The 27,057-nt window shown below is 50.4% G+C and overlaps 4 protein-coding genes across 5 annotated transcripts in view; all 4 read right to left on the bottom strand.

Moving 5' to 3' along the window:
- Positions 1 to 19,191, bottom strand: part of HOXC4 (homeobox C4) — a 38,166-nt gene extending 18,975 nt beyond the window's left edge. Inside the window, exon 1 of the mRNA XM_006883919.1 lies at positions 18,623 to 19,191. Coding sequence (XP_006883981.1) covers positions 18,623 to 18,731 — 109 coding nt within the window. The 5' untranslated portion in view covers positions 18,732 to 19,191. The remainder of the gene's footprint in view (positions 1 to 18,622) is intronic.
- HOXC5 (homeobox C5) lies at positions 1,799 to 3,159 on the bottom strand. Its single transcript, XM_006883916.1, has 2 exons — positions 2,706 to 3,159; positions 1,799 to 2,013 (listed from the first exon to the last, which is right to left on the bottom strand). The coding sequence occupies exons 1-2, from the start codon at positions 3,157 to 3,159 to the stop codon at positions 1,799 to 1,801; spliced, it is 669 nt and encodes a 222-aa protein (XP_006883978.1).
- HOXC6 (homeobox C6) lies at positions 5,407 to 19,191 on the bottom strand. 2 transcript variants are annotated; one of them, XM_006883918.1, is made up of 3 exons: positions 18,623 to 19,191; positions 7,318 to 7,663; positions 5,407 to 6,592 (listed from the first exon to the last, which is right to left on the bottom strand). In XM_006883918.1, the coding sequence occupies exons 2-3, from the start codon at positions 7,469 to 7,471 to the stop codon at positions 6,285 to 6,287; spliced, it is 462 nt and encodes a 153-aa protein (XP_006883980.1). In that variant the 5' UTR covers positions 7,472 to 7,663; positions 18,623 to 19,191; the 3' UTR covers positions 5,407 to 6,284. The 2 variants fall into 2 exon arrangements, with proteins under 2 accessions (XP_006883980.1, XP_006883979.1); XM_006883917.1 differs by lacking the exon at positions 18,623 to 19,191 and having other exon boundaries at positions 7,318 to 7,829.
- A 4,769-nt stretch (positions 19,192 to 23,960) lies between these two features.
- Positions 23,961 to 26,766, bottom strand: HOXC8 (homeobox C8). Its single transcript, XM_006883915.1, has 2 exons — positions 26,170 to 26,766; positions 23,961 to 24,835 (listed from the first exon to the last, which is right to left on the bottom strand). The coding sequence occupies exons 1-2, from the start codon at positions 26,603 to 26,605 to the stop codon at positions 24,543 to 24,545; spliced, it is 729 nt and encodes a 242-aa protein (XP_006883977.1). The 5' UTR covers positions 26,606 to 26,766; the 3' UTR covers positions 23,961 to 24,542.
- Between the last annotated feature and the right edge of the window lie 291 nt (positions 26,767 to 27,057).

Below are 27,057 nucleotides of genomic sequence, written 5' to 3'. Positions count from 1 at the left end.
AAGTGTAGTAAAATTTTATGGACCCTTCCCACATTTGTTTCTACTGTAAAGTACTTCCTCTTCTATAGCATCCTAGGACCCTGGTGCAGAGCAAAGGGTGGGCCAAAGCCAGCCTCACCACCTGAATTATCTGCCTTTTCCTCCTCTTTTGAATCCACGCTCCCCTTTCACACAAAATCCTAGAGACTGAGATAAATGATGCAAACTGACATGACTCCAGCACAGGTCTATGCAGCTCCTTCCCCAGTTAATTGCCCTTTATAGCCCCAGGCCCCTGAAGGTGGGGAGACAGTGGGAACATTTCTGCCAGGCAGGTATACTCTGCAGACTGCCTTGTGGCTTTTCCCTTCCTCAGTACCACAGAAAGCTGAGCCCAGGCACATTTCATCGAACTCTTCACCCTTTCACCTCTGAATAAAGCTTTACCAACTCCTCACTCTGGAGTTCTTTCTGGGACCAAATAGCCCACTAGACTGATCAGTCCTTTCTCTCTCTATGTCCAGCAAGACTCTCAGAGACCACCCAGTCTGGAGAGATCTTCAGAAGTCCAGAAAGGGTAGCCTCTGAGCACATCCCACATTGCAGCCACTGTCCCTGCATACTCGCTCTGAAATGCTACTGCCAGTCTAGAGACTTCAGGTTAAGGCAGGAAAGGGGTGAAGAGGCCTAAATTCCTTCTTTAGACACAAAACTAGTAAAGGAGACCTGGTGCCCTTCTCTACCCCCAGATGTCCTTCTTGAAGCCAAAGATTACGAAAGGAACTAATTTTCACCACTATCTCCTTCTCCCATTTTGCTACCTCTAGAGGCACCCAGAAAAGAGAGAATTAAAGGTTGTAGGGCCTCCTCCTATATTTCACAGTGATTTACACACTATTACCCACCCGAAACAAACTATGCCAAAACAGAGAGGAGCCACTGCATCTTCAGTCCTTTTCTCTGTCCGTCTTTATTTGATATGACAAAATATAGTTTCAGGAAGGACTCGGAGTTAATAAATAGTTGAGCAACAGCGATGAGGCAGCGGGCACAGAAAGTCGTGGCAGGGACTACGGAACAGCCCAAAGTCTCTGGGATGGCTTACTGAAGTCCATTGACCAGTGGCCCCCAATAGTGGAGCTAGAGGGCTATGGCCTGAGTGGGCATGCAGCAGGCGCGCGGACTGGAGAAGTTCCCGGGCTCTCCAGGGGGATAGGTTTAGAGAGCATAGGGCAACAGAGAGGGCCCTAAGCTGACATTCAGACATCACCCCCTTTCATATGCAAATTATTAAAAATGAAGATCGAGTTTAGACGCGACAACAACGAAGCACCCCGAGTCTGGCGCCAAGTTTAGGCACAACCACTCACTCTGTTGCCAGTCTGCGGCTGTCTGGGCCAGTAGAGCTAGGAACAAAGGAGAGGGCGAGGCCAGAGGGTCCGGGCAAAGGGCCTTTTGCGCAGAGCCCACCTTGACTCCTGGCCACGCTGGGGCTGGGAGCCTAAGAGGTGGCCCAGGCTGGGCTTGGTTTCAGAGCCAGCCCTCACACGGTAGACCTCTGCAGCCGACGCAGAGCTCTCCCTGAGACCCGGGTGCTGAGCAGAGCTGTGGGGGAAGACGGCTCAGCCCAGGTAGCCCCGCGGGAAGTTGGGGTCAATGGGGATACGGAATGCCAGGGGGGGATAGCGTTTTGTCTGCGAGGCTGGGAAGCCAGTATGCCAGCCCCTACCTAACCCCAAAATGCAGAGAGAGAGAGAAACAGAAAAGGAAAGGGCGCGGGGAGTGGAGCAGGCGCTCTCTGTGGACCTTCCCAAGGCCTCTAAAGAGCTTCTTTGCTTTTCATTTTGGAATCTTTCTTCCACTTCATCCTGCGGTTCTGGAACCAGATCTTGATCTGTCTCTCGTTGAGACACAAGTTGTTGGCGATCTCTATGCGCCTGCGGCGAGTGAGGTAGCGGTTAAAGTGGAATTCTTTCTCGAGTTCCAGAGTCTGGTAGCGCGTGTAACTGGTTCGGGACCGCTTGCCGTCTGTCTCTGGAACATAAGCCCCCCAAGCCAGGAAGGGGTGAATAGCGTGCAGCGTCCCTGAGCCCCAAACCCAGCTCCAGGCCCCCCACCCGCGCAGCTTGAAGGAGAAGAGGCGAGCGAGGCAAGCCAGGCCCGGCGGGCCGCAGGCGGGCCCGGCCCAGCCCAGCCTCGGGAGAGGCGCCTCCGCCCTGGCAGCAAACTTTCCGCCACAGCCTTCACTCAGCAGCCGGAAGGGCTGAGGGCTGGGGGGAGAGGGAGACCCAGGCTCGGACCGAACAATAAACACCCTCGAGATCCGGCACCGGGGACCCCCCTCCCGCCCCTCCCGAGTCGCAGGAATCCTCCGGTGCGGTGGTGCCGGGCGAACCGGCTCCGCAGGGGAGGGAGGGAGCTACGGGGGGATCCCCGCTCTGGAGCCCCGCGTTCCTCACCCTTCAGATCCCTCTATTTTTTTAACTCCCTCCCTCTCCCCCCAAAATTGAATATTGCCTTTTATACACGTTTTGTTCCTATGATCCAATTATGTCGTCGTAAATTTGGGCGCACACAGCCTCTAAGCCTTTTAGTGGACAGTTTTACGAGCCATTGATGCCTGGATCGTAAAATTTATGGCCGCAGGTTTTTTTTCTTTATTTGCCCCGCTTGGCCTATAAAACCCAGGCGGACCCGAGCGCGCAAAATGAAGTCCTAAAGTTTACCGTGGCTCATGTGCAGTTTGGTCATCCACGGGTAAATCTGTGGCGGGGCCGGTGGCTGGCTCAGTCCGGCGGGCTGCCCTGTCTGCGCCTGCTCCTCTTTGATCTCCCCACTGCTCTTAGCTCGCTCGTCCAGCGCTGGGCGAGCCGCCTTCTGACTGTACATCCCGGGGTTCAGAGGAGCCGCTTCGTCTCTGCTCAGAGCGTGTCCCGGAGCGGCCGCGGCGCTGCAGGCGGGGCGGTCGGGGTGAGCCCGGGGGTTGGCAGCCATGTCTACCCCGTGGAGAGAGTTGGAAGGCGCAGGCGGTGGGAAAGTGATGCTTAAGTCCAATCCGCCGTAGCAGTACCTGGATGCCTGCACCTCTGAGGCCGATCCATAGTTCCCACAAGTTTGCATGTTATAGGCAGGGATATTGGGGCTCTGCTTATAGAATGAATTGGCTACGTAGGAGCTCATGGCGGGGAGGGCCCAAAAAAAATTTCTGCACCCTTTTTGATTAAGGGTGATTTGTGACTCTTTGAAGTTGAGGGGGTTTTTGTTCTCCAAAGTGCACAATTTATAGGTGGAGATATCTCTTTCTTTATCCTATGCGCTCTTCCCAAATAAGGGAGCCTTAAATAGAGTCACGTGACTCGAGCGGCCACTCATAAATTTGGCTTGATGACCTCCGGGAGGTTAGTGATGGAAGCCGGCGAAACGCATCTTGATATGTTGGCAAAGCCCAACCAAGGGGGAGAGGGAATGAGAGAAAGAGGGAAGGGGGGGAGAAAAAAAAATTGGTTCTTGGAATTGGGGGGTAGCTGGGACAACGAGCCCACAGCGACACCTGGTGCCTACATGGAGGAATTACAGCATGGCGCACTGACAGCTGAATTTTCTGCCTTGTAGACTGGCTGTTTGTTGCTGCAACAAACCTTGAGCAGATCTTCTTAGATCGCATTTCATTTTAAGGAAAATTAAAGTCTCATTTAAGAATGTGCAAAGGGAGTTTTTAAAATGGATATTCCTGTCCCACTTCCACTCCCAGCGTGGGCCAGTCTTCAAAAATGGGTGAAGGAAGAGGATTTGGGCCTAGTACACCCTGCTTAGGCTAAAGAACTGAAGGATGTTTATCTCAGATTCCCCAAATCAAGAGCCAAGGTGCCTGGCTATATTTGAAGCCCAAAGACTTGGCTAAAGCTGAGAAAGGTGATGACTGTCAACCTAGGAAAGTAAGCCTAGCTCTGGAGAGGGTTCAGCTCCTGGGATGCCCCAGGAGGAAAAGTCCTGGATGGGCAGAAATAAGTAATAGGGGGCAAGGGGGTCAAAAAGCTAAAAGTATTAGGAACTATGGGGGGGAGGGGCTGGAAGTGAGGTGAAAAATCTGGTGGAATCAAGTAGCTGTCACCACCAGGGACCCCTGAGTGCAACAGGGCTGTTTTCTGTGTGTGTACATATAAAGAGCCAGACACAATGGACTGGAAGACAACAGCTCTGCATCTCTGTGTATCAATCACCCTCACATGATGCCTGTACCAGATATTTTGGAAATAGATATGTAAGGACATTAATTCAAGCTTTCACAAACATCACATGAACAGGACAGAGCAAAAGGCCTATTTTGTGCCCATCAAGGGAAAAGACCTCTGAATCAGGCTTTCCAGTCACGTGGCTAACAGAAGAATCCTTTCTGAGCTAGTTTAGGGGCCTAATGAAGACTCACCTAGGGGCGGGCAGGATGGACCCTAGGCATCCATCTAGGTCAGTGGCCAGGTTCTCCAAGGCCCTTGTGCCACTTTCCCTACTACCCTACCCCAATTTCTTTTCTTTCCTGCCTGCCCTTCCCCAGGAAATCTCCGCCCCTGAGAAGTCCCCCTCCCCCTCCCGCCCTGCTGGCGGGGGCACTGGCGGGGAATCTCGAAGGTCCCGAGAAGTCTGGCGGGTATTTCCCCTCCAAGAGACCCTCATTACTACCTCTCTCCCTAGGCCCACTCAGTTTTCTGTGACTGAGCTTGAGGAAAGCAGGCCATAGCTGAGAAAGCTTTAGGGGCAGACTGGTTGAGGGGAGACGAAAGAGAGAGGAAGCGGTGGGGCTGGGGCGGTGAGGAAGGCCGAATTTTGTTCTGGCTACTTCAGGAGTCCTAAAGCAGACGAGGACTCTGTTTCCAGGCTTGCTCACTTGAAATGTCCTTGAATAGCTCGATCCCTGCCGAAAAGCTCGAATCGCCTGGTCTTCTCTTTCCCCTCTGCTCTCCGCCTCCGCCTCTGCCACGTTTCGCAACAGCCAGCCAGTTCACTACCCACCCCCCCAGCTCAGGGCGTGAGCGGGGGCGACCCTGATGCCTTGATCGTCTTCTTTTCTGGCCTTTGAGGCTCGGGGTTCAGAAACCTAAACTCCCGGGCTGCCACAGACAGGAAGAAAGGCCTGTGTGGGCTGGAGCCCAAATCAACTAATCCCTAATCCCCGCTTCCCTCTCCCGCCCCCAGTCAAATCCTGGGCGGCCGTTTTTTGCGGGGTGAGCGTGTTGCCCCGCTCTTGGAGCCCTAGGAGGTCTCCCAGCCCCCCAACGCGATCACAAGGAGAATGAGGCCGCCAGGCTCCCAGAGAAGTATAGTGTGGGGGGCTGGGAGCCTGCAGGCGGCGAGCAGACGCGGGCGCGCTCGATTCAGCTCCAAATTTCGCCCTCAGGCCGGCGGGCGAGCGAATTAACAGAAATCCCAGTATAAATCTTTAAAAATAATATCAGTTTTATTAAATATTCAAGAACGGATCCAGAGGTCGGATGTATACAGGAGGGTAACACGAGGGGATTGGTTTGTGGTTGTTTTTTTTTTTATTATTTTTTTCTTCTACTGGCTAAACAAACGTCATCATTTTTTTCTCCTCTCGTTTTGTAGTTTTTCCCTCTTTTCATTTTAAGATGGGATTGGAACACTGACGGTGCTAAACATAAATATAAATACAGAGACCACAAATACAGCTAAAAATATTCACACAGAAACGGTCACAGTTTGTAATATGCCATAATGACCCCCAGGATTCTTTAAATACAATTCGCCTGGGCTGGGCATTTTGCTGGGGCAGAGGGGCCGGGCAGGGACTGTGGGGAGGCCCTGGGGGTTGCAGTGGGGCCCAGGCACGCCCTCCTAGGGCCTCCCGCCCTCCAGAGCTGCCAGACCGGGCCCTGAGGCCACGGAAGAGAGGCCCCGGGGTCCCAGAGCTGGCTTTCTGCGCGGGGGGCGGGGGCTGGGGGGCGCCCAGAGGGCGGGGAGCCAAGCCCTCATTTAGAGGGACTATCAGTGGAGTCTGAAGCGAGGTTCAGGAACTGAGTCCCCAAGGCCTGGGCGGGGGAAGGGGCCTGCAGACAAGCCAAGAACAAGCGAGCAAGGGATCAAGGAAGAGGCGTATGGCGAAAGGGAGTTTGTGCGGTGAGGGAGGGGGTCCATAGCTGACTTTCAGGTCCACGTTTAACTCCCTAATTTTGTTTGAAGGAGTCAAAACACATCAATTGTGCCAGTGATGAATACAGAGTGTGTGATAAGGAGAGAGTTGGGGGGAGCGAGGAAGAAAGACAGAGAGGGATGGCAGGGGACAGTCCTGGTCACTCTTTCTGCTTCTCTTCTTCTGTCTCTTCCCGCTTTTCCTCCTTTCCACCCAGGCTATCGGCCGCGGCCCCTCCGCCGCCCCCTGAGAGCGTGGACGTGAGATTCGATTCCTTTTTCCACTTCATCCGGCGGTTCTGGAACCAGATTTTGATCTGTCGCTCGGTCAGGCAGAGAGCGTTAGCGATCTCGATGCGCCGGCGCCGCGTTAGGTAGCGGTTGAAGTGGAATTCCTTCTCCAGTTCCAGGGTCTGGTACCGCGAATAGATCTGGCGGCCGCGCCTCCGGTCCGCTCCGTAGCCGACCCCTAGAGATCCGGGCACAAAACACACTAAAAACAATCAGCAAGGCATCCTTTGCAGACGATCTTACCTAACAAGGTCCTGACCCTCCTAACTGGGCCGGCAGCTTCAGGCACCTTCGGGCTCAGAGTCTTCTCCCCCTTTGCTCTGCCCCACCCCCACTGGGGGGGTACAGCTAGACCCCTAACTTCATTCAGTTCCCTATAGGTTGGGAGGCATGTGTGCCAAAGAAAGTGTGTGCATGGAGTGGGGGGTGGGGTGGGGAAGAGAGAGGCCAGGAATCTGGCAGAAAAGCTGCAAATCTAAAAACTGAATTTTGAAAAATACCTAATTCTGGGGGAAGAGGGCCCTCTTTCTCAAGATCTGGCTTCCCCACCTCCCTAGCTCCTTGGAAACTTCTACTTTCCTATCCTCTTCCCCTCACGTCTCCTCAGCCTTGCTCCACTTTTGGGGGCTCCCCCATCTCTGCCCTACTGCCCTGTTCATGCACCCTCAGCTCGCCTTTAAGTCCTCCAATCTGGCAGAGACCGAGGGGGCCAGGCCCCTGCGAGCAAGCAGGGAGGCAAGTAGAGGGGGCAGAAGAGGGGGCCCTGTCTCGGCGTCAGCGAGGAGACGAGCGTGATTGTTTTTATGGGGCCATAAAAAACTCTCTCCGCCCGTTCTTCTAGGGAAGCCGGTCATAAAGCCAGTTCAGTTTATTTAATTTATATCTCGGAGCTGTAAAACTCACCACTGTGCGAATTCATTCGCTGCATCCAGGGGTAAATCTGGATACTGGCTTTCTGGTCCTGGGGCGCAGTCCTGCCCTGCTCAGAACTAAAATCCTGAGCGATTGAGGTCTGTGTATTATGTCCTAAGTTGTTTTGTCTGCAGTTTGAGAGCATGTCTTTCTCCTGGTAAAAGGAATTAGATCCATAGTCATACGGGGCCCGGCTGGAACTGAACACGACATTCTCCTGTGGCGAATAAAAGGGAGTCGAGTAGATCCGGTTCTGGGCAACAGCCGCTCCATAGGTCGAGAAGTGCCTCACTGGATCATAGGCGGTAGAATTGAGGGCGACGTTGGGGAGGACGTCCTGGCCCCCGGCGAGGTGGCAGGATAAGGAAGGGTTAGTGAAGTAGGAATTCATCCCTTTGCCTTTACCTGGTCGGGCTATGATTTCTTTAATATTTATTTCTGTCTCCAGTTTGTACTCGGAACTAGATGGTTATAGGGACGGCTCCAATCCAGGACAGACAAAATGACAAAGTCAGCTGACCCTCTTCCAGCCAATCGTGAGCCAGATGTCAAGAAGGGGGAAAAAAATCGCTTCAGCTTCTGTTGATTCCCTAGTTGAGACTAAGTGTGTGCTTTGAAAGTAAGACTTGGATTTCTTTAAGTGTATACGTTTATATATGTGTAAGAGAACTGATTTTGGGGTGATGAAGGAATGACTGTCCGAGTGCAAGGCCTTGGGGCCCAGAGAAGGAGTGCTGCACTCCCAGGAAAACCCTCAGTCACAGCGAACTTTGCAGCGTTGTAGAGAAGGCCAAAGACATCTCTTTTTTTCGATCTGATTTTATCCTTTATATCTGCCCTCTTCTAAAATTACATCCTAATTTCCTCATGGGAGGAGTTCCCTCCCAGCTTGGAGGATCCCCAGAAATTGTACAGGAAACCTCGTTTGACATTCATGGAGTCCCCATCACTAAATCTGCATCTTTTTCAAATAATAAAATAATCCAGAGTAGAAATAAATTTAATAAAACCTGGTGCCCATAAGTAAGGGAATGTAGCTAAGAACCTTGGGTGCCTAGGGGGTATGTAAGGCACAACTTACTAAAGAGGTGAAGACCAGACTTTAGAGGTACAGTGGCAGAGCTGTGGGCAGAGGGGTCAGATATCAGCTTGCGTCTGCCTCCTAGCCCCTCTCCACCTCTTCCTTAGGACCCCTTATGGGAGAAACTCTTGGAGCAATTTCGCCAAAAAGGTGGCCTGGACAAAGGACAATAGAAAAGGGAGAGAAAAAAACAAAAAGAAAGGTGCAAGAGACAGAAAGGAAGGAAGGCTTTCTAGAGACATCAACTCCTGTTTATGTTGGTGAGAATTTATGATTTGGAGCCAGCTAGGGCTACTGGGGTAATTCACATAGGATCAGGCCAGAAAGAGCAGAGGGTGGGGGGCTGTTCTGATGAACAGATAGTGTCTGGCAAGCTCAAGCCCCTGCTGAAGTTGGAGGTCCCCTGACCTCCCCGGACTCACTGCCCTCCCAGGGGAGGCACCACAGACCTGAGCTCTAGTGCTTGGAAACAACGCAAAAGGCTCCAGAGGAGCTCTCGCCCAAGTGCCAACCATTCTTAGACCTTGCCTTTTGGCAGCCTCTACCCCTCCTTTTCTTTCCACCTGAGGAAAAAGAAGGCAGGTTAGCAAAAGGCAGCTGAGTCCAAGGCTTCTGAGGGAGCTGCAGTAGGCGAACTGAAACATCGGGAGGTGTGCAGATGGGGCTTTCTCTTAATTAATCCAAACTTAATTTGATATTTGGACATAGGCTGGACATGTTTTGAGTTGACAAAGAAGAGGTGATGGGGCATGCACAGGGAGCAGTGAAAGCTCATATTTTCCCTTCACCATTTTTTGGGTGGGGGAGACTGGCTATAGCAAGAACCCGGATGTCGCTGAATTTTATGATCTTTTCCTTCTGTGTAACAAAGCGGAGTAATCAATGGGTAGCAATAAAGCCATAAACGGGACTATGCTGGGAAAAAAAAACTCAACCTCGTTTATTCATCTTCTGTAACATTAAGGTTTCCCTGGAGTGTCGCTATGGGGGAAAAAATAAAGTTCGGAACCCAAAAGCAGACAGTGTGCAGGAGCTGACGGAGACAACATGTTAGTTAATACATGAACCTTCTTATGAGGTTGACGAGTTTTCTGTCAGGCAAATTTATGTTGGCTGTTTCAAATATAGTCCTACTTCTTCAGGAAAGAGGGAAATCTGTGTTTAAATGGGAAGGGAAAGACTCCTTTAATGATAATGATTCTCCCCCTTAAACCATACTCCTTTCTGCCCAAGGGGATGAAGGTGAAAGGGCAGAGAAGAGTTCTTAATGAAGAAATTTTGGGGTGACATGGCAGGTATACATACACCCACTCAGAGACACCAGCATGAGTTGCTGTTCACTCTAGAATCCAGCTGTCCTCAAATTCATGGCATGCCTGGGCAGAGGTTTCCAACAGCTGGCTGGGGCTCCAGGCCCCCTGAAGGGCAAGAGATGGGGAGGAGAAACAACAAGGATGAGAAGATCCTGGGGGCTGAGCTGGGGCACGAGTCAATGCACCCTTAGACACAAGAAGCTCCCAGAGTTCGCAGCCTTTCTGCGGGGAGGATAGCAGTAGAACAAGTAGAAGTGGCTGGGAGAGTAACCTCCCCACCACCCCCATTTCAGAGAAAGATTGCTAGAGGGATAAATCATGTCAATGATATTTCCCTCAAGATATTAAATTGTTGCAATGTACAACAAATTGAATGATGGAAGATAGGATGTCTTAATGAGGTTTCACTTTCAATGAGTGTTGATTTTCTATGTATTTTTAAATCTTTGTTATGGGTAAGGGGAAGAAATTATCAGACCTTGAGAGAAAGGTCTCCTTCTGGGGAGGCCTATGTTGCAGCCCCCAGCAAAGATGTCTAGATTTCCTTGAACCCCACCTCAACCAAGCCTGAAGGGGGCAGGGGCCCCTAAGCTGGGTACAGTCTCTTTTGGGGCCTAAAGGCTGTGGGCAAGAGGGTGGACGACCTGAAAAGCAGAATGTAAGTCTGAGCCGGGAAAGTTAAGTGTTTTATTACGTCCCTAAACAGAGGGCAGAGACTGAAAGGTCTCACCGATTTATAATGAACAGAAACCAGCTGCTGGGTGAAAAAAGCAGAAATGCTGAGAGAAACGGGGAAACAGAAATACAAATAAACCCCCCCCCCATTGCTTGAAGTTGTGCAGCAAAAAATTGCCAACCCATTCTTCCCATCACCTTCCATTCCCAGGGAGAGAAGCCGCTTCCTTTCAGTTAGATCTGTAATTATGCAGCTGAAATTTGCTGAAAGGATTCGCTCCAAGGGGGGAGAACTGGCTGGATGATCTAGCCCTTCCCTTTTGGATTATACTTTCCCATTTCCTGGTTTTTTCTTTTTCTTTTCTTTGTGTGTGTGTGTGTGTGTGTGTGTGTGTGTGTGTGTGTGTGTGTGTTTGTGTGTATGCCTGTCTATACGGAGGAAACTGGGATATTGATTTTTCGAAACATATTTCTATTTTCCTGTTAAATTTGTCTGAAAACAATTATGGAAACTCATCAGCAGAAGCAAGAACAGATGTTTTATTAAAACTGCAGTTGAGCTCGGTAAATATGCACAAGTCCTAGGAAAAGGGGAGAACTTGTTCTTTGTTTCTGTAAAACACAGCTAGGGAAATCGGTGAACACCCCCCCATCAGGCCTCATCAGGTCTCTGCTTTGCCCCCTTCCCAGGGCCTCGGAGTCAGGCATTCCGAAGGAGTTTGGAGGCAAGATTGGATTTTCAGTTTCAGACTTGTTAACTAGTGGATTAGAAAACAGAATTCAGAAAACTTCCCCATAAAAAAGAATAAAAGGGGAGAGTTGCTGCTTGCTGCTCCTGCCCCCACCCACTCAATCCAGCACATATGCTTTCCATGAGTGCTAATTATAGGAATTCAACTTACTACAGGCACCTTGGCTGGAGTGAGAGGCAGTCAGTCACTGGCCTTGAGTTGCAAAAGCATTGGAGGCAGCACACTCTGGGGGTTTTCCCTAAGCAAGTCAAGGGAGTCCATACCAGTCCAGGGAAAGATTCGGGACCTGTAGGGTGCTGAACTGGGAGAGAGGGAGTGGCAGTTAGCCCTGAAGAGGTTCCTGGGCAGGCCTTACCTTGCCTGCCTTTACTTCCCAGTCTGTTCTGAAAAATGTCTTCATTTCTTAGGGAGAGGCATCTGAGGTGAGGGGGAGGAAATGTGGCATTTTTAATTGTAGATAGTTTTTTTCAGAGGTCCTCCCTAGTTTGTGTTCTGACAATCTTGTCTTTCCAGGATGTTTGCAACTATCTACCCTTACACACAAGAACACACACTCTCCACTCCTGGCTGCGGGAGTGCTGCTGACTACAGCTCATCTCCAGAAGTTGCCCAGGGACCCAGACACTGAAGTATTAGTGGGATCCAGCACTTGGCCTGGGCACTTGGACAGCTGAAAGTCACAACAGCAGCCTCACCCACTCCCCCACCTCCAATTCTGGCTTTCCAGATCAGGAAAAAGAGTGGTTGCCAGTCCCTTTTGTGCCACTGAGAGAAACCTGGAATCCCTTTTGCAGAGAAAGCTGAGTTTCAATAACTGGTCAGCTCACCTTACAATCGCACTATTTGATTAAGGCTTTGCTATTCTAGGGTAAATTCCCAGTTGGCCCAACTGGATTATGATTAATTTTAAAATTTTATAAAAGCCAACTCCAAATGCTTCATATTTTGTATAAAAGCTCCTTTGATCTCTGTGGAACTCAAAGTGAAAAGATTATAAGGAGTTCCCAGTCCACTAAAGGATCTAGGAACTGGGCCTGCTTGGGGACCCCAAAACAAGGATCACCCAAGGGCCCCAGTTTTTCACAAATATGGTGGGAGGAAGTAGTCTGAGCAAATTGTACTCCTGTCTCCCATGTACACACATTGCATTCCGAAAAACAGTGTTCTTTCTCCTTTCAAAGTTTAGACACCGAGACACTTGGGGAGGGGGGAGTGAAATCTGATACATCCAACCTGGAAATGTATCAGCACCCCATCTGTGGGTGCTGATATTCTGGGGACAGGGTCCAGAGCTTGCCAGCTGAATAGAGTTAGGAGTCAGCAGGGGGTGGGGGAGGTAGGCCAGATGGGGCATGTCCAGCAGCTGCTAAGAACAGTCCCAACACCTGAGAGGCCTACACTGGTGACTCCTTTTTGAGAGAAGAGGTTCAGTGACAATTTTTGCTGTTTTTGCTTAATTTGCAACTGAACTGAGAAAAAAGGTATATGGAAGGCCTTTGGTAATTTATGTTTTATTTTCTCTCCTTTATCCCTCCAGATTTTTACCTTCCCTTCCCTTCTAGCTACTCCACTTATTGCAGCAATAATCAGCAAATAGAAACTCCACACTGGCATTTTTTTGGCTCTCAATTTGCTTCTATGATATAAGGTTTAAAAGGGAAATAGGTCCCAGGCATTTATGTCCCGTGGCACTCAACATTGAGCCTCCTTCAGGCTCCATCTGGAAGAAATAATATCTAGTATTTTGGTGCCGGGCCCCAGGTCTCTCACCTTTATCCCAAGCAGCTGAATATCAGATGAAGAAGCTATGTGTGGAGAATGGACAAATACAACTTCTCATCCCCATTAAAAATGCAAAGGGTTTTTTTTGTTTGTTTGTTGGTTTTTTGAGGATAAGAGACAAGATAAGTGGTCCTACTTGGCCAAGAAAGAAAAATCTAGAATATTCAGGACATTTTCATGGCCTCCAACTGAGGCCTCAAGAAGGTGTCAGGCAGGAAGGAGGGGCAATGGGGGTGAGCTGTTTTGCACTGAGCCAAAAGACTCTAACCTTCCTGACTTTTGTTGTATCATTCTAGATTAAGCACTGCCTGAGTCCATATTAGAAGTTTAAGAGAATGATAAAATTCAAGATCATAGTATTTATGACGTCACAGTGAGTTGTCATGAGAAAATTGTAATTGTCATAAAAGTTATAAATAGCAGGAGTTTTTGTATGTGAGTGCTCTGCCTCCCCTTTTCCTCTTCCCCCTCCTTCCTCCCCTTCTTTCCTCTGTCTAACTTAGCCAGCTTGAAAATAAAATGTTATTATGTTCTGGAACAATAAGCCAACAATGAAAAATCGTCCTCATTTCCCTATAAATAAGTTTATCCTTTATTATTTGCAGATCTGAAAGAACCATTTAATCTGTGCTGGCAAAAAGAGGGAGAAAGATGGGGAGGAGGAATTCATTTCAGAAAAGAGTATTACTTACATCGATGATACTCTTATAGGCGTGATAGCCAGAAGCAAAATTAAAGGCGAATAGTGGCCTCTCTGACTCCACACCTGGTGGGATTGGAGATTTATAGGATCTTTAACGAAGGGGCAATTTAATTTTGTAGGATTTGCTTAAATTCACTGCTATTTTGGGGGGCTGAAGAGAGAGAAGAGTGGGGGAAGAGACAGGCTTTATCTAGCTTTATGAATCTGCCAACATTACCCTGATTTAAAACCCAACAACTTGAGAATCAGGAAAATTCCTGCAGAAAGGAATAGGGAAGTCGGATGAGGAGGGGGCTCAACTTTCTCAATGACTGTGGAGGAAAGAAAAGCCTAGGCAAGGGGAGGGCTGTTCCAAGTCTTTCCACCACTGGGGCACCCGGAGGTTTATGATGTCCCTATAATTCCCCTGACCCTGTAAACAGCTGCCCTATTTTGAGACAATTTCTGCTTCCTCCCTTCTGAAGGGGAAAATACAGAAAGAGACAAAGGTGGATAGGGGGTGCACAGAAAGGGGAGGGAATTCGCAATCTTGCTGTACTTTGTTCTCCTAGGCGAGTTTGCTGGTTTGGCGGGTTTCTGACGCAGGGTGGCAGCAGACAAAACAAGTAAACAACTCACAGACACAATAAACAGAACTGGCTTGGGAGCCGTGGCGGAAGACGAAGGCCGAGAGGGAAAGGGTACGGTCCTGGGGTGATCTCACCCCAGGAACGCATGTATCGAAGGACCAAAAGCAGAAGCTGCTCTCGATGAGGGCAGAGGGAAGGAGAGAGAGCTGTGCGCCGGGGCGCCTGTCGGCGGCTTGCCTGAACATGCAGTCTGGGAGGAACCCGATCTCCGAGGGAGTGGCGGAAAACCCCTCCAGCCCTGCTCCTGTCTTTACTTTCTTTTATGGAGTTTTCCATTGACATTTATATTTCCCTCTGCTTTGTCTTTTGGTGTCCCTCGAAGGAAGAAAGGTTGGAAAAAAGAAGCTGGTTTATTCCCATTCACCGCCTTAGACATCGCTCTAGGCCCATAGCCGCCCGGGCCTAACTTGCTCTCTGGTTCGGTTGTGACCAGACTTTTCCTTGGCCTTGCCTCACTCGGCCTCAGGTAATAGAGGGGATTAAAAATCAGTCCTGTCAGTGAATAGTTCTGGACATTTAGGGAACTTTAGCGAATCTCGAATCTTCCCCGCCCGTACAGGCAAACCTTCAGCCCAGTGAAACGGCGCACAAGGGCACGGACGCATGCACGCCTTCCATTCCTGGTTCCTTTTCATCACCCGCTTTTTCAAGGCTCCCTGGTCTGCACTGTCCCCAAACCACTGCCCAGAGGCCATTTTATGAACCACTCCAATTTTCTCCAAATTCCTTCAATGCCTCAGTGAGGCTTCCAGCACTAGGACTCAGACTTAATGTCCAGAACCACTCGTTTGTCCACCACGGTGCCAAGAGTGAGTTTGCTACAGAACTGACATTCAACATTGGTGGGTTTCCCTGGCAAAAATTTTATCTGAGTTGGAGAAGTTTGCAAGGAAATGTGGAAAGAAGGCACTTTTACTCACTCCAGGTGCTAGGATAATGAAAGTAATAAGCCTTTGTGGCATCCCTTGGATATTGGGACTTGCATCCTCCGATCCCAATACACACATATTTCCAGGAAAGCATGCACAGATGGGCCTCCTTGGTAGATCCAAGCCTCCAGGAACCCACTCTTATCTTACCAAGAGCTAACAAAATTTCACATGCACATAAAATGGTGTTTGAGCAAATATAGGCATGGTAATATACACTTAACCACAGAAAGAAATATGAGTATGTATATATTCCGGCATAAGTCCAACTCTATACATTTGAGCCTACATATAATAAATATCCAAAACTACAGAGCCTAGTTTCTGAACTTAACAGCCAACCCAACAACTTTAGATTCTTCAAACAAGGTTGCATTCTCCGTGGGGATCACAACTGTCAGACCAGAGAAAGGGTTTGTTCAGCCCATTTATTTTTTTAGTTAGGAACCCACACATGAAATATAGCTAATGGCAGAGCTGACAAAGCCCGTAAGGGGCAGGCCCCAGGTGACCTGTCCTAAGAGACCAGGACTCAGAGGGTTATATTGGAGTAACAGGAACTCAGAGTGTTGGCAGGCCCTGAACTGCAAACTAGGTGTCTCTGACCAGCTCCAGACCTGAATATGCAATCTTCGAGACAGATTCTATTCTCAGATGCCCTGACTATTATTATTAGATAATCAGAGCAGCTTATCCGGCAGTAAGGATTATGTCTACAGGGATTGTAGCCTGAAAGGAGGCTGGGGTTTGCTACTGGTGGTCCCTCTTTGCTTCTACTTGAGCTCCAGAGAAGGAAGGGAAAGTGAAAGTAAGGGGGAGCTGGTGTTTGAGCCCAGTGTATCTCCTCCTTGGACTGGAAATCTGTAAAACCAGGACCCATTACTGCTGCTGTGCCTAGTCCAGTGCCTCCTCCATTCCCCTTTTCCCTCAAGATGGGTCTGAGGGGTGAGAGTGCCGGGTAACATGGGGGCTGCAGGACCTTAGTCGGGAAAGGGCAGAAAAATCAATCGATAAAAAAAATAAGTGACGCCTCGGAATAATATTGTTAACCTCGAACCGAACACCAGCACCCCGAAATCTCGCTATTATCACAGTCAGTTGGATCCATGTACACCACGAGAGAGAAATACCTCAGCCTCTCCCAGACCCGCCCCTCCAAAGGGAGGGGACCTCTCTAATATTCCAGGTGAATCCCCACTGGCCTGAGTGGCTCTCTCCGCAAACTGCTACCCATGGGGCGAACAAAGCCTTGTGCCCATTCCACCTCTCCCTTCACCAGCCTCCGCCCCCGACAGCGCAGCCTTCCGCGGGGGTGGGGGTCAGACAAAATACAAGAAAGGACAGAAATAAAGGCCTCACCGGTTGGCGGTTCCCACATTACGCCAGGAGAAAAGCTCCCATTTTCGGGCCTCCCGAGGCCCTTCGACTGTCCCATCGTATTTCCCTTGCCCTCCTACAGACCTGGGGTCCCGGCCCCGTCTCCCCCAGGCATCAGCCCATGGGCCGCGCCGGAGCGGCAGGAGAGCTCGTGGCAGCCGGAGCAGACGGCGAGCTGGGCCCATTTGGGGAAAGCCAAGCGCTTTTCTAGATCGTAAACAAGGAACGCGAAATTAGCCCCTCGGCAGACGTCTCTGTCGACACACAAGTCCTACTGGGGGTGGGGGTGGGAAGGGGGAGAAATGCCATTTTTTTTCCCTGGGGAGAATACCTCAGAGGTCTTTATGTCGACTGCAAAAGGGATATTTGGGGGGTGGGGGGGTAAAAGGGAGGGGAAGACAGTTGTAGGGGGAGGGGAAAGAAGATTCACCTTCAGTTTAGGCCCAAAGGGTTTGATTTGAATGATGCCAAAATGTATTTTTAAGAATTTGATTAAAACGGTATTTTCACAACTCCCCCACCTCCAGTCAACGGATGAGGGTTTAAACCGGAAACCGAGGTGATCCCCTCCCCCATTGAGGCTTGACCCACTAGCCCAGTCGCGCCTCTAAGGAGAGAGTATGGGGGTTGGGGGTGTGAACCTGGATCTGGTTGACGTGAATCCAAACCCTGGTCACTCAGACTTTCCCAGGATTATGCATCACGCACGCCTCCCTCCCCGCCCAAGCTCTATGGTGTGCCTGTCTGGGTGTGTGAGCGCTTGTGTGTGCGTCGCCCTTAATAAACAGAAGCTCGCAAATATAGGGGCCGCCTCGGTCCCAGGCTGGGGAGCAGGGCGGGGGTCATATATCAAACAGCAACACATTCAGGGCCACGTACATTTGGAAGAAATTAAGACACTGCGTTATGAAACCATATGTGTCCAGTTAAGACTATACAACACTCTATTAGCACCAATTATTAGGAAGATCCTGAACGCCCTGGACCTTCCAAGCCGCCAATTCTTAAGTCCCTACCCCACGAGCCAGGCGCCCCTTGAGTTCTCACGGGCTCCACACACCCAGGAGGCTCCTTGGGCAAGGCCTGGGCCTGTCTCGCCCCGGCTCGGGCCTCCCCACTCGCACCTCGGCCCCAGACAGGGTAGGTCTAGCGCAGTCGGGCCAGGCGGGTGAAGCCGACCAGTGGTCATCCCGGGTGGTTGTGGCCAATGCTGGCGGTGGGGGGCGCCAGGCCGTGGGAGGGAAGCGAATAAGGCCTCTTTTCCCCAAGCACAAGATGGCTTTTTGAGTACTGCATCTCCCACACCCACCCCTCAATCCGCAGTGCGGCACCTCCCTCCTTTTCATCCGTCCGGGTGGGGGCGGGCGCAGGGAGTGGGCAGACGCGCTCTCCTCTCTGCTGACGCGCACCAGCCACCAGCCTTCCCCCCTAATTGCCAATTAACAGGCCCCGCCGCCCGTCTAGCTCCGGTCGCTTCCTGCTCGGCGGCCCGGCCCTGAGCCCACACTGCGCATGTGTGAGCTCTCCCAGTCGCGCTCTCCGAGAGGGAGGGGTCTGCAGCGCAGGGCGGGGGCGCTGGAAAGTTTGTTTGCGGGTTGGGGGGCTAACTTTGCTCAAGGGGAGAGGGACACAGACTACAGGCTTCTCTTTCCAGCCCTAGAGTTCAAGTTCCTGAGCCCTCTCAACCCAATCCCATTAGCTAAGAAGCCCCAGATCTATGATAAACAGGTAACTCAGGACACTATGGGCATCAGACCGAGAGCCAGTGCTCAAGACTCAGGCCCTGAGCCGCTAGTCTCGGTCCTCCGGCCTCTGGACTCTCAACTTCGGCGCACAGTGACATCAGAATAACACACTCCCGCCCCCTGCCCGTATTCCAATTCAATCCTATTTCTTTTCCCTCCTCCCTCCCCCCCCCCAATTGCCCACGCGCCCACCCTCTCACCGGCTCCCTATCCTCTCTAACCAAGACAAGCCGCTGCAGTCCTTATCTTGAAACCGCCACCCAGCCACGGACCATTAGTTACATATTTGAACCAATAAGGAAACACTTACCCGGCGCTGCTGTCATTCTCCCTCTCCCTCTCCCTCTCTCTGCCTTTCTCTCCCACTCTCTCTCGTCTTCCCTCATTCTGTGCCGCGGCTGAGCCTGTTTCAGCTCCATACACACTTAAAAACTTTCTATCAATTTTAAAATAAAAAAAAAATAGTCCTAATCATCAAAAAGCCAAAATAAAATAGAGTTGCAGGAAGGGGGCAGGCATGAGGGCCTGGGAGAGGGGAGGGGCAGAAGCATTGCAGCTCCCTATCTCAACTCCAGTTCCCGCATTCCTCCTGCCCCTTGGGGGGCTAGAGGGTCGGCAAGGGAGAGAGACCTGCCCTCCACGCCTGCCTCACCCCCACCCCCACCCCACCCTACCTAGATGTGCCCAGCTTCCGGCAACTCCACCTGGGAGGGGGAAAAAATCAAATGAGGGGAGAAAATAATTATTAATCAGATTAATTAAAAAAAATACTAGTAACGAAAGGAGCACCCAGAGCAGGTTTCCCTGGCAATGGTAAGGCTCTTACAGGGAGGACTGTTCTGCGGAGCGCTCCGAACGGACAAACCACAATAAAAAGTTCACGTTCATGGATGGAATCCACATGACTTCTTGTGGCCAATCCAACTTGTGAGTCGATCGTAAACTTTTATTACTCAGCTGTAAATTTTCTGCAAACAACCGGGAATGCGATGCATTTGTGTAGCGTGTGCAAATGGGCGCCGCGGTCGCCATGTTTACCCAATTCTCTGGGAGAGGGAGCATCCCCTCGGCCCCCACCCCACCCCCACCGCACCTCACCCCGCCCCCACCTACCGCCCACTCTCCCTGGGCGGCGTGGCGCCCGGCGAGGGCGGAAGGGTGAGGGAGGGTGTCGGGAGGTGGAAAGGAAAAATTCTGGCTCTGGGGGGGCCGTCTGTCGTCCCTCGTCCTGGGGAGTTTTAAACATTTTCCTTAATAAATGGGAGGATTTAGCTGGATCTCGGGCAGCTTAGGCTTAGCAAAGGTTTGTAGTATTGGGGCAGAAGGTTGAAGGTGAAGGGATTGGGAAGGGATGTCCTTTACCCCCCTTTTTTTCTAGGAAGAGAGCAACACACTTATGAACACACTTATGCAGCCCTCTCACCCCAAAAGGAGACTCAGACTGCTTGCATCCTTCCAACCACGCCTGACCTGGCCATGGTCTAAAGAGCAATGGAAGCTGGAGCAGCCGTGGGTAGTCATGCAGAGGGAAGGGAAGGGTGATCGTTGGAGGTAGTCTCCAGGACCCCAAAGCACCCCATCCTCAGATGTCTTTCTCAGAAAGCATAGATAGACATTTCCCCATGACTGACCTCCCAGAGGGCTCTTCATCTCCTAAATCCAAATGGCAGATTACATCTGATCATTTTAGAATTAAAAATACAGGTTAAAACTCAAGACATTGAGACCTATCTCCTTTTCCTTTGGGGGTTTCAGGTAGTTTGAAACCTTTTTGGTTTTGCCAGGTTGCCCACACTCACTTGCCTTTTTTTGGGGGGGAGAGAAAAAAAAAACAATCCTGCTTCAGTGTATGGGTGGATGGAATCTGTCTCTCTCAGGCCCCAAAAAAAGACTCTTTTGAATTGCACCTTCTGAGCTTAAAGTTCTGAGCACCCTATTCCTTCAGACACTGGTTTTGGCAAAATAAAAGCTTGGGGGAATTTCTTTCAGAGTCTGTTTGCAGCCTGGCCACTTTGCCCACTGGCTGGAGATCTGAAGACCAGCGGCTTTCCCCCCTAGTCCTCCATCTCCTGCGCACAGGATTTTCATGGCTAGATGGCCCCCACCCCAACCAATAAGGAAACCCTCACTCTTTTTCCAAACTTCCTCCACAGTTATGGAAGCTGTTCCCTCAGCCGGATGCAGGGACCTCGTTCCTTTTACAAACCCACCCATAAATTTTATAACAGGTAGTTAAAAATTACGACGAGGAAGCACTGGCTTCGCTTTTCACAATGGGCAGTAGGGAGAATGGGGCAGCGCTGCGGGCTGCTCACCGGAAATTTTACTTCTAGTCTGTGGCACAGTCTAATTGGCATGGCTCTAATTGGAGCCGAGGTAACTTTCCCCAGGCCAAAGGCACATCATTTGATGAGGATGAGGATGAGGATGCTAACCCACCTTCCCATCCAAGAGAGCCCCCAAAGAACCCTTCAATATGCGTGCCACCTCCCTAATCCCCAGACTCCGCAGGCCGGCGCTTCCCGTGGTCTCCGCGAAGAGGGAGCAGGAGAGAGAAAATGGTTAGGATTATTAAAAAACACCCAAACAAATCCACAGTGAAACGAATTTACCCTCCAATTTAATAGCTACATTATTCCATCTCTACGGTTGAGATTAGAATAATAAATTCTAGGCGAAATGAGCGAGACGCTTCAACTCAGCATTTTGAAAGATACTATTTTTCACAAATTACAAATAGCTTTCGGAAGCCACTTTGATTGGCTAATAAAAAAAAGCAAAGAATGGGAGAAAGTCCTATCTGCTGCAGCCGAATGGTCCTCATTCCGGTAATGGGACGGCGGGAGCATTTGGGACGACGCGTTTCCAGAGAGCGCATCCCGCTCTCGCAATTACATTTGCTCATAAAATGAGGATTTTCCACTCCTTTTCTCTCCAAACGAGAAAACAGGGGCAATGGGCAGGAGGGGCGAAGGAATGAGTGCTTCAAGAGGGGGTGGCTGGGGTTCACTTGGCCTGTCCTACACACATGCCCGCATCTCCAGCGATGCGGGGCGCCAAACGCTCCCCGCCCTGCGACGCGATGGGCTTGGGGCCACGGGCACTGCTGATCTGAGCCAAGCTTGAATGGGACGGTCGGGGTGGGGTGGGGGAAAGCAATGAGGTCCTTCGGAGCCACTTAATGCAGGCTTGGCTCTGCTAAGCTACTGGGACAGAGATTTTTATTAATAGCAATCAAAATTACATTTAAAAAAGAAACAACCTTAGGAGCTTGGAGGCAACACCCGTTGGAAGGCCTGGAACCCAGAGTGAGAGGCATTCTCCCAGAGCTTCTCGGTAGCTGATGTCTCCAGCAGCACCCAAGGGTTACCTGTCTGGAGCCACGCTCACGACAAGGACCCAAGTTCGGAAAGATTTCCTACGAGCTGAGCTTCAGCTCAAAGCTGTCCTTGGCTGCCCGCAGCCTGTGCTTCCAATCCGCAGCCTCCTGCGGATGACAGCAGTCCCTTATCAAGGGCGCCTGACCCAACTGTATTAAGGATCACTTTTCATGGGACCTAGGGACCGACCATCTCGGGTGAAATTACACAATAATCTGCCTGGGCCTAAACCTGCGGAAATCATTGATTAGAAAGCGGAGAGGAAAGAGAAAGAAAGGAAAAATTCAAAACAAAACTGCTTTTGAAAATATTTAAGTCCTTGGGAATCTAGTTTTTAAGACCAAATCTCTTCTTCTCCCCTTACTTTCTCTTCTCATTGAGTCAGATAACTCTGATCTTTGGAATATGAATGAGATTATTAGACCAGAATTTTATTGGCATAAATAGATTTCTATGTCTAGGACTCTTCAGAGAGAAGCGACAGACCCCTTTGCTCCCTGGGTTCTTGAGCATTCAACCCAATGGAGTCCAGTGGAGACTCACCCCACTTTGTTGTGGCCAAGGATTGTCCACTCAATAGGCCCACCCTGCCCCAAGCCAACAGTCCAAACTATTGGGACAGGGCAGGCTACCCAGTTGCCAAGGTGAGCTGGAACCTGGCTTGAAACCACAGGAATAGGGGGCTGGATGCACGTTCTGACTGGATGTCAGGGAAGGCTCTGTGCTGGCCAAGTGTCAGGATGTGGACTCAGGCTTGCTGGCTCACCAGCTCATTCCCTTTCCCCTTGTTGCTCCTCCTCAGTCATTAACCTCCTTATCTTCACCCTTAAGATCACCCTTATTTAGGAATCCTCCCCTACACCCTCTAGATAGGTCTGCTCCTCAGAGCCTGACACTTCCTCCAAGCTGTTCACCCCTCTAGTACTATGTGCTGGGTACCAAGAGACTGACCACAAAAGGGCTTTAAGGATCCAAAAAGGTCCCCACATCTTCAGTCTCATTTCCTAGAAGAAAAAAATTCTAGCTTTCAGGAGGGGTATAAGACAGAATCTTTGTTTGGGCCCAGTCTAGTTAGTGTTGAGGATAAATATGTGCAGAGGAGCATTCTTCTCATTGGGGTCCTGCCACTGAGAAAACCACTTTATTTGGAGCCAAGATTTGCCCAAGAACACACAGATACACTCTTCTCCCCTGCACTGAACTGAATTTTTCTCCTTCTCCAACCCCTCCCTCCCTCTCACCTGCCCTCCAGCTTGGGCTGCCATCTAAACTCCCAGGCCCTTCTCCAGGAGAGTCCCCACCCCACCCCAAAGTCAGCCCTGTAGAGGTCTTTTCCAGTGATAAGGAATGAGGGTGGGTGTACAGACTGGGTGGGTATTGGAGAGAAGGCAAGTCATTCAGTTTCATTTTTTCCTTTTTTTTTTATTATGATTCACGTATACAATACAAAGTACTTGGACCAGGAACAGGGCTGTTGGGACACAAAATCTACATTCATAGCTGGACATAAAGACAAATGACCAAAAATTATTATTATAGATATATTTTAACTGGGATTTTTTTTCTCCTTTCGAGCACATTGCATAAACAGAGAATTCAAGACAGAGTTAACTATACATTCAGTGCAATTTAGTTCTACTCTACTGGGGTTAGAAGCACAATAAAAGCGCACAGGACCGGCGGGCTAGGCAGTCTCAGTTGTTGGGTTTTTCTTAGTGAAATAAGCAGCAACAAACGACAACAAAATTGCATTACGAATACTCTCAAAGCAGGATCTCTTCCTATAGGTACTGATAAAATACATTGGAGGTTTCGGTCTTTTTTTAAATATTTTTATTTTTTTCCACTTTTTTTTCCCCTTCTATATTAGGATTTTTTAAAAATTACCTTTTTTCTTTATTCCCCACCCTCAAGATTATTGCAGGTTCCCTTTAGGTAGTATGTTAAGGATTTAATATTAGTATCAGTATTATCATCATTATTATTTTCATGATTATTATGATTTCTGAGCACTAATACTAATGCAGCTCAGAGGAAGCTGAGCCCAACAGAACAAAAAATCCAACAGCGTAAGAGGAAGGCTTGGGCCCGAGTGGCTATGGCATGGCTAGGTAGGATTTGAGAGGCTACTGCAGGCTCCTGTTTACCCCCTTACAAAGTGGAGAGAGGAGGAAACTACTTCTCCTTCAGGGTTCCTAAAGAAAGTCAAAGGGGTCGTCTTTTTGAGTGGGGAGCCCTGTGTATCTGTGTGTGTGTGTGTTTGTGCGTGAGAGAGAGTGAGTGTAGGGGGAAGATATTCCTTACTGTAATTTCCTTATTTTTTTAAAAATATTTCCTTTCTTCTCCTCCCTTCCCCATACTTTTTTGAAAAGTAAACTTAATAGCCTAATCCAAGCATAAAAACAAATTCACTAGGGCTCTTCCACATTTGTAGGGGACTCCCCTCTAAAATAAATAGAGAAAGAGGGAGGTGGGAGTATGGCAAGAAGAGAATGAGAGAGGGGGCCCAGGAGGCCAGGTCTCAGACCTTAAAATTTAGCAAGGACTTGCAAGGGTGGGGGTAGTGTGTGTGTTGGGGGCAAAGACTGAGACAGTCTGAACTTTTCCTTTTTGCTGTGTCTCCGTCTCCCCCTTTCCAGGCCCCAGAAAAATAAAGAGCGGGGGAAGTCCAAAGGTAATAAAACCAGAGCTGCAAGTATCTGACAGGTAGTTAGAGTTGTGAGTGTCATTCTATTCTCTATAAAAGCAAATGACAGTCGTAAACTTCTCAATTTATCCGCTACCATAAAACGAAACTTCAAGGGAGTTGCTAAAAGGGAGAAAAATCTCTCTCTTTCTCTTTTTTTTTCTTTAGTCCTTGTTTTCTTCCTTTTCCTCCTCTTCTTTCTCCTCTTCCTCATTTCCTTCTTCCTCTGCTTTCTCCTCATCTCGGGCTCCAGGAAGTTTATCCTTGTTATTCTCCTTTTTCCACTTCATCCTTCGGTTCTGGAACCAGATCTTCACTTGTCTTTCGGTCAGTCCCAGGGCATGAGAGACTTCAATCCGGCGCTTTCGTGTCAAATAAGGATTAAAGAGAAACTCCTTTTCTAGTTCCAAGGTCTGATACCGGCTGTAAGTTTGCCGTCCGCTGCGCCGCCCCGGAGCTGGACAGAACAGAACCCCAGTCTGGTTATGTTTGGGTGGGGGCTCGGTTTTCCTCTGCCACTTTTCCTCCCCTAAAGTTAATTCTCCCTTCAAGATCCCAGGTCCCCTCCCTCCTGCGGAAAGGCTAGGGCAGAAAGCAGGCAAGGGCAAGAAAGTTTGTGAGATTGTTTTTGTTTGGCTTCACCTTGGGAGGGGGGATTAGGGTAGAGGCAGAGGCCAGTCTCACTGGACACTAGAGGCTGGCAGGGGCAGAGGAGCCCTACAGGGTTCCCCCAGGCCTGCAGTCCCAGGAAACTAGCCCTTGCAGCTTTGTTTACAAGTGCAGGATGGTATTTGGAAAGCAGGCTTAGGGCAAGGTCTGTTACCAAAAGAAAGAAAGAAAAAGAAAAGCTGGGGATAAAGATGAGGGCACTGCCCACTGCCTCTTCCTCACCTCTCTCTGCTTAATGCTTTTCCAATAAGAAAAATAATTGATCTCCTGGAATGTATCACTGCTTGGCCTGATTGCTAACTGGAGACCAGCAAATAAATCAAGGGCTATATCCCTGCTGGAACTTGTCGCTTTCTCACTACCCCTTTTACTTAGAAACTGGGCCATGGAGGGGCTCATAACCTGAAGCCCCTTTGAGGGTTTCAGGGAGACTCTACAAGCCCTTGATTGGAGGAAGCCTTGCCAGGGTCCTCTGAACCTCAGAGTCCCCTAATCTGTGTGGCCTTTCTCCGCCTGCTACTGTCTTCTCTCTAACTGGGGAAGTACAGCAAAGTTGGGGTAGTGGCCCTCAGCCTAGTCTCCAAGAGGAGGCATGGGTACCCCAGAGAGCTAGAGCATCTGTCCTGGGGGTTTTTACCACTCTCTGACTCATCTGGGGAAAGTAAACAGGGGTCTCTTTTCACCCCAAGCCAGTCTGGCCACTGTCCTGGACTCTGGCTCTCTGCCTTGTGGAGAATTGATTTTCTCCAAAGGCTGATAACCTCAGGGTACTGGGGCCCCTTCCCAAGCACCTCCCTGACTTGATCAGAGATGGAGCTAGGGAGAGACAGAGGCTGAGAGACAGATGGAGAAAATGGCTTTTAACCCTCTGTACCCAAACACCACCTTTCCCCCACCCACCTTCACCCATGTCCCCCAAATGTCCTAGGAGCCCCGCACTCCATCCCTAGCAGAACCGTCCCAACCTGAAACAACCCACCCAGACATGGGGGGCGGGGAGTGGGGAGGCGGGAGAGACCCCAAAGCCAGGAGGGAAAGCAAAGGCAGACAAAAAGGAGACAAGGGAGGGGGGAAAGACCCCGAGCGCGGGAGACCAAGGGGAAAAGAGAAAAGGCTTCTCACCGTGGGGTCTCATCCATGGAAACATGAGGCTGGGAGACGAGTTTTGATTTAAGTGGCCTTGTCCTTCGCTACTGTTAGTGTTGGCGGAGGATTTACAGTCGGGATATTGCACCACGCTCGCCTCTTGCTGAGCCCCATAAAGGGACTGTCTGGGGAGCGCCTCGTAGCCATAGAATTTGGAGGCGTCTCCGTGGCAGCTCAGCGAGCACGGGTTCTGCTGGTAGCCCGAGTTGGAGATGCCCGAGGTGCCGTGGTGGAAGAAGTCTTGGACGTGGTGCGAGGCGTGCTGGAAGCCGGGCGCGGAGCCGCCGGGCCCGTACACCAGAGCATGGCTCCGGCCCACGCTCTGGGGGAACCGGCAGTCGTAATAGGCCGGTTCCAGGGACTCACCGCCTTTGTATTTGGAGAACAGGGGGTTGACGAAGTAGGAGCTCATGCTGGGCACATGAAAACCCGCGGCCCCCTCCCCTCTAGCTCGCGACTCCCCCGCCCGGTACCCCCAAAATTCCCCTCCCCCCGGGACCGAACCCCAGGCCGGTGGCTCCCCTGGACTGGGCAGGCTGGGGGCTGGGAAGGTGGGGGGCGCCCCGGTGCTGGGCTCGGTGGGCTCAGCCCAGCTGGCGGGTCTGGGGCGCGGGCAGCGGCGGCGAGAGGAGCGGGCGCGGGCGGCGGCGGCGGCGGCTCTCTTCACTGTCGGTAGGTAGAGCTCGCGCTCTCTCACTTAGCTCTTTCCTTTAACAGCCCAGGCGAATTCCTCAGACTCCCGGCGGTGGCGGCGCTTACACGCGATTCGCGTTCATCAATCCACGACATGAAGACAGGCGAGAGGGAGAGAGAGAGAGGGAGCGAGGGAGAGAGAGAGAGAGAGAGAGAGAGAGAGAGAGAGAG

Source organism: Elephantulus edwardii, unplaced genomic scaffold (genome assembly GCF_000299155.1).
Source record: "Elephantulus edwardii isolate Elephantulus edwardi_28Jun2011 unplaced genomic scaffold, EleEdw1.0 scaffold00030, whole genome shotgun sequence".
Lineage (NCBI taxonomy): Eukaryota > Metazoa > Chordata > Mammalia > Macroscelidea > Macroscelididae > Elephantulus > Elephantulus edwardii.
This window is presented reverse-complemented; position numbering and strand designations above follow the sequence as displayed.